At 36.8% G+C, this 9231-nt stretch overlaps 1 protein-coding gene across 4 annotated transcripts in view; it reads left to right on the forward strand.

Moving 5' to 3' along the window:
- USP15 (ubiquitin specific peptidase 15) overlaps positions 1–9231 on the forward strand; it is a 135411-nt gene that overhangs the window by 111681 nt on the left and 14499 nt on the right. For all 4 annotated transcript variants that reach the window (XM_019514638.1, XM_019514640.1, XM_019514637.1 and 1 more), the window contains 9 exons: positions 823–981; positions 1714–1938; positions 2381–2464; positions 2558–2652; positions 2844–3035; positions 3884–3999; positions 4931–5206; positions 5597–5667; positions 6052–6167. In XM_019514638.1, coding sequence (XP_019370183.1) covers positions 823–981; positions 1714–1938; positions 2381–2464; positions 2558–2652; positions 2844–3035; positions 3884–3999; positions 4931–5206; positions 5597–5667; positions 6052–6167 — 1334 coding nt within the window. The remainder of the gene's footprint in view (positions 1–822; positions 982–1713; positions 1939–2380; positions 2465–2557; positions 2653–2843; positions 3036–3883; positions 4000–4930; positions 5207–5596; positions 5668–6051; positions 6168–9231) is intronic.

The following is a 9231-nucleotide window of genomic DNA, read 5'->3' on the forward strand; positions in this document are numbered from 1 at the left end:
TTTTTTTTTTTTTTTTTTTGCAACTCCTTCTAAAAGCATTTTCTTCCTTGCATTTTTGTCTCATTTATAGTCCATTTATGTTTCGGACTCTAGGTATGGGGATTGTTTCTTTTACTTTTATTGGACTTACTTGATTCTGACACTGACACCATCAGTCTGAGCATCAGTAGGGCACTTCTGTCTTGAAGTGAACTAGTCCCCCAATTAACAAATGTTTTTACAAATTAAAGAAACTTTAAATTGTTGCCAGAGCTCCATCATTGTCCTTTGTGATGAGGGAAGCAGGTGTGGGGTAGGATGTGTTTTACACTATCTCTGCCTTCCCATCCCTAGCCAGCACCTCTGTTTTTTCCTACTCTTGGGTGGAATTGCAGCCCCAAGCAGAAGTATGGAGGTCTGATTGCCAGCTTCAGAACAACGCTTCGGAAATACAATGTCTATAGACACCTTGCACTTTTATTACTTTCTCATTCTTCATCTAGTTTTAATGATCTTTAAGTCTGTTTCTGAGAAACCAGAGAGAGGTGAGAGAAGTTAGGTGAGTAACCCAAAATCTTACAGGAGATCTATGGAAGAACTGAGAATAGAACAAGATGCTCAGGTTAACTACAAAGATACCCTCTGCAGAAGTTTCTCTCTGTCTGTGTTCACCTTCGTAACATTTCTGCTGCAGCCTCCAAGTAGTAGCTATAAAAGGAAACGTACAGATTTAGAGCATTAATTTCTAACTGTTGCACAAAGTTAATGGTTCTATGCTATATGTTAGTTTACTTGAAATCAAATGTGTTAAATTTACAAAACAGAATTATTTGTTCTTTCTAGACGCAAGTAGGACGATTTGCACCTCAGTTTTCTGGATATCAGCAACAGGATTGTCAAGAACTCTTAGCTTTTCTCTTAGATGGTTTACATGAGGATTTGAATCGAATTAGGAAAAAGCCTTATATTCAATTAAAGGATGCAGATGGGAGGCCAGACAAGGTAAGAGACTTGGTGTTTGGGAGGTTTTTTTAGTTTTAGTTTATTACTTAGTGTTACGGTAAGTTGTAAGACACTATTGCGGCATTCATCCTTTTAGTGCTGCTTAGGGGATTACTTATTCTGTGGAAGAGAATTTAGGGATACAGAAATTCAGGATATTTTCTAGTCTGTCTTTAACTTGCATAATTCCTATTTACTCTGAAAAGAGATAACATGTCCAGGACTCCATGAGGACTGTTTGCAAATAATACTACTTTCAGTATACCTGCTTCAGATATCTTTTGTTGATCAGCTGGGGAAACAACTCTTCCTGACCCACTTGATCTTCTACTTGGGTTTGGTTTGGTTTTTTTTTTTTACTAGTCCAGCTACTCCCAGTATACTTAGGACTGAAGAATTTCCCCAGATAAGTTACATGCATGTAGACTGTAGTTCTCTATACTATTTCCACTGTGGTTTGAGATATTTTACCTCCTTTTATCCATTTACTCAGCCATACAAAGCATCTTGGACAAGTTAAATTATAAGTTACATATACAGGAACTGGATTCTCAGAGTTTGTGTTTTTAGTGTTTGTGTTTTGGTGTTTTTAGTGTTTAACATTCAGGTGTATCCAAGTGTGTAGTTGCTGCTATCAGTTGTTTTGATTTTTTTTTTTTTTTTTTTCTGATTCAGCTCTCGTAATGCAGTTTTTGTAATGCAACTATAACCTAGGTTTTGCTTCACTTTTAGGTGGTTGCTGAAGAAGCCTGGGAAAACCATCTAAAAAGAAATGATTCCATCATTGTAGATATATTTCATGGCCTTTTTAAATCCACTCTAGTTTGTCCTGAATGTGCTAAGATTTCAGTAACCTTTGATCCCTTTTGTTACCTGACACTTCCATTACCCATGAAAAAAGAGCGCACTTTGGAAGTTTATTTAGTTAGAATGGATCCACTTGCTAAACCTATGCAGGTATGTGATTTATTTTTCTCTCTTTACATTGTTGATTTATGTGGTGTTAACAGAATTGTTTGTATTCTTTATGTGCTCTTTCCAATACTAAAACAATCTTGGCAAATTTAATTGTTTGAATTATGTAGGTTTTGGCACTCAACTATAGTTACCTGATTAATGAAGGAATTTTGTTTAAAAAAATTCTCCTTAAACATTCCACATTAAAGCTACTCAGTTTCAAAGATATTGATATTTTTTGTGACTAAGTTTTTAGTAATTTTTAATATTAAGTCTCACTGACTTTCACATGGAACTAAATGCTGTAAATACTGCAGACAGTGAGAATCTAAGGGGCTGAAGAAGTGTGTTAAATCTATGTAGAAACTGAACATCTGACAAGTTATTTCATATATACATCTCCAATACTTTAAGGATGATAAGTTGTTATATTTTTTTTTAGTACAAAGTAGTTGTTCCAAAAATTGGAAATATAACGGACCTTTGCACAGCCCTGTCAGCTTTGTCTGGTGTTGCTGCAGATAAGGTAAGACATTGGAGTTCCTTGTTTAATATTGGGCTGTGTATAAGTACTTTCAGTGTTAAATTTAATAGTAATTTAAATTTTATTTTCTTGTAGATGATAGTTACTGATATATACAATCATAGGTTCCACCGAATATTTGCCATGGATGAAAATCTGAGTAGTATTATGGAACGCGATGACATCTATGTGTAAGTGCAAGTAATATATTTTTGTGGTGACTAGTCAAGAAATACCTTTCTATTAACTATATAGTTGTGTGCTATCGGCATTAGTTTGAGCTAAGCCACTTCCTGGCACAGCAGGAACATGTAATAGAGAGATCTTGGTTTTGTCGTGATTTTCTAAATGACCTTTATTTCTACTTTTCTACTATTTTTAGGTTTGAAATTGCCATCAACAGAACAGAGGATACTGAGCAAGTAATAATTCCAGTTTGTTTAAGGGAAAAGTACAGACACACTGGTTATAGCCACCATAGTGGTTCTTCACTGTTTGGTCAACCTTTTCTTATAGCAGTGCCTAGAAACAATACTGAAGATAAACTGTACAACCTTCTGCTGTTAAGAATGTGGTAAGAATATTGCTTAAAGAAAAAGTTGAATGTCATCAGTATGAACAACCAGATTCTGTGTATGGCTGTTATTAATACGCTTTGCTAATGAACTGATTAGACTTTCAACAATTATTTTACAGAAAGTAAGCATAGTTATTTTACTTCTCATGTTGTAACCTCTTGATCTAAACTAGTTTGTGATTCAGTTAGATTTTGTTGACATAACACTATCAAAAAAGTGTCCCAGGTTTTGGGCATGTGGTGGACAGGAAGGTTGACATTTTGATTAAACTAATGGTATATTGTGGTATAGCCACATAGGAAAGTTTCACCAGTTTACCAGTATGGTTAAACACTGTAATTATAAAATAAAAGTAAGAGCACTTTTGGTTATTGTTTAATTCACTTCTGAGCAGCATAACTTGACTGGAAAAAGTGCCCACACTGGTAATCATGCTGTTATAACCATAAGTTTGAATTTATACAATACCCTGATATTAGTATAACTTTTCTGTCTGGACTAGCCTAGAAAAACAGCTCAGTTTCGTGTATATGTTTATGGGCTATGTAATAAAAATGTGATTGCTATCTCATTAAACATAAACCAGTATAGAGCAAAAGAGGCTAGACATAATCAAATGATTTTGCCAGAAAAGAACAAAAGAAATGAGTTGAAGAATCTCTCTGAATCTTACAGCAGTAAATTATAAAGTGAATGTACTTTAGAATAGTTAGTGAAGTGCTATCAGAGTACAGTATGTAGTAATATTTCTAGTGCCTGCTGTTTTTCACTGTTCATAATTAAACTATCCAAATATTAATCAAAAACCCCAATGATAAGAGCACTTATTTTTGTTTATTTTTAGCCGATATGTAAAAACAGGTACTGAAAGTGAAGACACTGATGGATCCCTACACTGCTGTAAGGACCATGGTATCAATGGTAATGGCCCAAATGGGATACATGAAGAAGGATCCCCAAGTAAGGCGCGTGCGTGTGTCTGCGTCCCTTGTTTAATATTTTGCATTTGGTTTGAAACATTCACAATTTAAAAAGCAACTTACTTTGACAGCCTTCTTTGTAGCCCAGACTGGCTTGACATATCCTACCCCCTCCAGGGTCTGACAGCATCACTGCCAGCTAGTGTACAAGCTACAAACTGATGAGGGTCACTCATTGAAGTACTTCTAGTTTTTACTTGGCTAAATTAGTCCCCCCAGGTGGCAATAAAATGTCATGCTACTTAACTGACTCCAAATTTAAGTATTAAGGTGGATTTTTTTGTTTGTTTTATTTTTAAAAAGCCTTGACAGTTGAACTTTCTTTTCAGTTGGGTAAGGGCTTCAGGCATATAATTATACTAAACTCAACAGGAGTGGGGTTTTTTTCCTTTTAACTCTGACAGTAAAATAGTTTGTCAATTGACAGTTGTTACAAGCAACTTACTAGAAATAGAACAGGAGTTTGACCTGTTTGCTAGGAATTAAACTTATCTTGGCATTAGATTCCCTTTTGCCAATTGGACGTCTAGTTGGTTTTTGGAAGCCTAGGTTTGAAAGATGAAAATACTGCTTTTGTCTTGACTTTCTTTAAAAGTTCAAGTCTTCACAGGGTTTGGGGAGCTGAGAAAATATTTCCTGAGCAGGGAAATGAAAGCTAAAAATATGGAGGGAGTCCTCTCCAGTCTGTGAGTAATTGTATACAACTGTATAACCAGAGATTGTATGAAGAACTTAACAGGAAGCTGAAATGCCATGGAAGTCCTGTTGAGACAAACAAATACATTACTTTCAGATTAAGTCTTACTGACTAATTTGTGATGATTCAAATTCATGTAAATAAATAAGGCGTTTTACATGGTATGGAAATGGGCGAGTTGTCAAGTTTTTTATGACAGTTGTATTTTTCTCAGGTGAAATGGAGACAGATGAACAAGATGATGAATCCAGCCAGGATCAGGAACTTCCTTCAGAGAATGAAAACAGCCAGTCAGAAGACTCAGTTGGAGGCGACAATGATTCTGAAAATGGATTATGTACTGAGGACACTTGCAAAGGACAACCACTCACGGGGCACAAAAAAAGATTGTTTACATTCCAGTTCAATAATTTAGGCAATACTGACATCAATTACATCAAAGATGATACCAGGCACATTAGATTTGAGGACAGGCAATCTAGGCTTGATGGTAAGTAAGTGGAGTACACTGGCTAAATCTGATTGTTTTGTCTTTTTTTCTGATGCCACTTGCTGTAAGCAACTTTGTTCTTTTCATCTGTTACAAGTGTTCCCCTCTCAGTGCAGATATATGCACCAATGTGCTTGGATATTTTCTTGAAGACAGCGTAAATCATGTCTAATTACTGCCAAAGAATATTTATCTTGACAGTTGAAAGCTGTTAATCTCAAACACAAAACTTCCAAGTATTTAAATTAAAGCTAAGTTTTTTGTCCCTTTTTTAAAAATTTGCTAATAGTTACTTCAACTCATTTTGATTAATATTTCATCTAAATTAATCATATTCTGATGAAGAAATAATTTGTAGTTTTAAGCAGGAAATATGTTTTTTCATCTTAGAAAGATCTTTCCTTGCTTTGGATTGGGATCCTGAATTGAAAAAAAGATACTTCGATGATAATGCAGCTGAGGTAAGCCATTTATGTTCCTCAGCCTTTTCACCATTACCAAACTTTTAGTATGCCAGGCATATCTGGGATTAACGAATTACTGTATGAAGTGTACTTCTGTAGAAACATTTAAATAAAGCATTAAGATACAGCGTGGTTTTTATTACATCATATGTTCAGACTAAATGTGTCTCCACATGAGAAACTTTTTGCGTCTAGCAAGGATACTTAAGGCTCCCTAATTCGGTAAAATAAGTCTGGAAGTTCTAAAATTAATTTTCACTTCAACATGTTTGAGAACTTTCCATATTTAGGAGCTTGTAGTTACTGTTCATAGTAAGACGATATCACTAAAATGAGTTTTGTTTCATTTGTTCTCTTAACTCAAGAAATACTTCTCTTTAGGACTTTGAAAAACATGAAAGTGTGGAATATAAACCTCCGAAAAAACCCTATGTGAAATTAAAAGATTGCATTGAACTGTTCACAACAAAGGAAAAATTAGGTGCTGAAGATCCATGGTAAGGGCAAAAATGAAAATTGATATGATGAATTAGCTTTGTGTTCAGTGACTTTAAAACTGTAATCCCTGGAGTGCTTCGGACAGCTAATTGGTCACTTACTGTTTTTTCACCTACTACGTTGCATGAAAAGGTAGCTAAATATTTTCTTACTACATGAATAGTTGTTGTAATTGCTACTGAAATTTTATGATTGCGGATGGGGAGGGGTGGGCTTAGGGTCCCTGCATTCAGGAACGGGACAGCGTCTGTTCCAAAAGAAGCTGTTACCTGTGAATCTGATTTCAAGCTTAGAGTAAGTTGGGTAAAACTGCTCCCTTCATTTTGAAAATGCTAAAATGAGTATGTGTTTCTGCTGATAAGAAAACTCTCATCATTTAGTAATTTCTTTGTACACAAATGTATGCCAGGTTTATTTGTATTCATGCTTACGCATTCCTATGTGAAAAGTAGGTGCACTTAAGAAGCTACACCACTTGTCTCCAGAATGGGTAGAATCTTTCAAATCTGTGCAGCTCTTAAATGTTCTGGCTGTATATTGAATTTACATACAGGCTGTGTGTATTTCAACCCCAATTCTGCTACAAGATAACATCTGAATATTGTCACCCGTGTGGTGTTTTGGTGTGCAGATAGTTCAAACTGCACAATGTAGAAACCCCAGGCAATCTCTGTTTCAGGGTGTCCTGTCCAAATAATGCAGACTAGTACAAAAGCCTATTTTTAAACAATGTATTTCATGCCCAGCAACCCCCCTAGACTAATATTATCCATATATTTCTTACATGAAAAATGTGCCTACAACTAGTTTGTTGCTTCACGTGCCAGGATTTTTTCAACTCTAACCCAGGACAGGCATTTATCACTTTCTCATAATTTAGGCCATGCAAGTTAACCTTTTTACTCAGAGCTGTCATGGCTGTTTGTGAAGTCATGAACAAGCCTTTATCTAGTTTAAGTTTCAAGTTGTAAGGACACTAGATTCCATTCCAGAATTCCTGCAACAATTAGAAGTCGGGCTCCATGCATCTTAGTGCTGGGATAGCTTTAATTTGATCATCTAGCATTTGTTTTTTTCTTCCTCCCAGAAAAGACTGGCCAGTGCTGCCCCTACAGATCTAGATCAGTACTGTTCATGGATCTCTTGGACATGAACTGAGATAGCTAGTTTGGTCTCCATTCTAGTTTAAATCTCTTAACTTTCTATTTAGCTCAGGGGCTGGTAATCTACAGCTCATAAGACGGATCTAGCCAAGAGCCTGAGGACTTCAATAGCATTCAGCAGTGGGCAGCTTTGCCCACACTGCAGCTGCAGCCAAGTGACCAGGAGCTTTCTGCTGTGCCTCAACCAGGCAGCAAGGAGAAGTTACAGTGCCATCCAGGTCCTAGCACTGGCCCACCTAAGACCCAAGTTTAAGTCATTCTTACCCACTGCTGGGAAAAACTTGCAGACTGCTGGTTTAGATCATGGGATATTTGACCAGTGTGTAGAATACCTTGCTGCACTCCAGCAAAATGTCCATACTGAAATGTTATACCTAAAAACAGAGAAAGTTTTCTCTTTAGTAGCAGATAACAGTGTATCTCCATACTGTGTCTGTATTTAATCTATAAAAAGAACCCAATTTATTATATCTAAAATATCTTATCTTCATGCATCTGAAGTTACCTGTCTGCAGTCTTTGGATGGATCTGCCCATCTATTGTACACTGAGAATCTGTACCCATTTAACTGGTTAAAGACGATATCCTTAATCAAAATTACATCTTCAAATAGGGTGAGTGACTTGTGATTGTTCAAATTATTTGTATGCAAAATTCACAATCTCCATCTAAACCAGACCATTTTATATACCACTTTCTTTATAAATCATTTTCACTTCAGTAGTGAGCCCTAGCTATTAAGAAGGCTTTCTGATTGGATAGATGAGCCCCCCAAAAAGTCAGTACTTTTGGAAGTCAGTGAAAGGCTGAGCATCATTACTTGAATGACCCATGTGCTGTAGCTATGTAGTTTTCCTCTTGTCCCTTTTTGGCGAGTAAGTTGTGCTTGGGGTTTTTTGTTAGATGTAGATCAAAGGCACTTGGCACCAAATCCAGATAATTTTTTTTCGTAGAGGCTTAAAGAAGACTTTGGTTGGTTCTAGCCACTTAAGTCACTTGAAACTGGTCCAGATCAGCCACTTAAGCTATGTTGTGATTTAGGTCAATGCCAGGAGGTACTTGAAGCCTGTCTTAAAACCAGAAATCCTACATGGCCACTGAATACATTGTGATATGCCACCAGAGTGCATGCCACCAGAGTACACTACAAACCTGTAGGGAGTGATGGTTGTGATGTCTACTTTGTTCCTTATAGGCTAGAACACTTGCCTAGGAAGTGGGGAACTTTAAGTTATAATTTCTTGTCATCTTGAGAAGATTATAACCTGCATCTGACTCTGTACTCATGTGATGAGGACACTCACCTGGGAAGGAGGAAAATCTGGGTTATAGTTACTGTTCCCATAGTTATTTCACTTTTTTCTTTTTTTTTTCCAGCCAATAAATGTCTAATGCAAAATGAATAAACAGTCCAAGAGCCCAGGTTACCTTATTCCCTAGGCAGTACTACCATTGCTGGGCTACTGAGGCAGGATTCCTTTTGCATCTTTTTCTGGCCCCATGATTCTTGCACTCTTGGCTGCTAGTGGTTCAGCTAAGCAGGAGGAGTGGAAGGAGCTCCCATCCATGCTAACCTATTGTCTAACAGCTAGGGTACTGTCTTGGAAATGTGAGTTTCAGTCTCTTCAAGCATAAGAAGGCTAAAACCCAGGTTTTCCCCCTTCTGGACTTGTGATCTTAACTGTCTGTTAACTGAGAGATGAGCATTGCCACCAACTCTCTCTTGTGAACTCAGTTTTGTTGTCACTGTGTGTATGTATCTGCTAAGGTCAAGCAAGAAATAAAAAATATTTTTTCTGAAGCAGTTTCTTCTACAGTCCTTACCACTACATTGGCACTTGGGGCACAGTGACAGAATCTTTCTATGGCTTCAGATCTGAGAGCTCAGTGGCTGCCCCAG

This window comes from Gavialis gangeticus, unplaced genomic scaffold (genome assembly GCF_001723915.1).
Source record: "Gavialis gangeticus isolate Ggan-Ray unplaced genomic scaffold, GavGan_comp1, whole genome shotgun sequence".
Taxonomy (NCBI): Eukaryota; Metazoa; Chordata; order Crocodylia; family Gavialidae; genus Gavialis; species Gavialis gangeticus.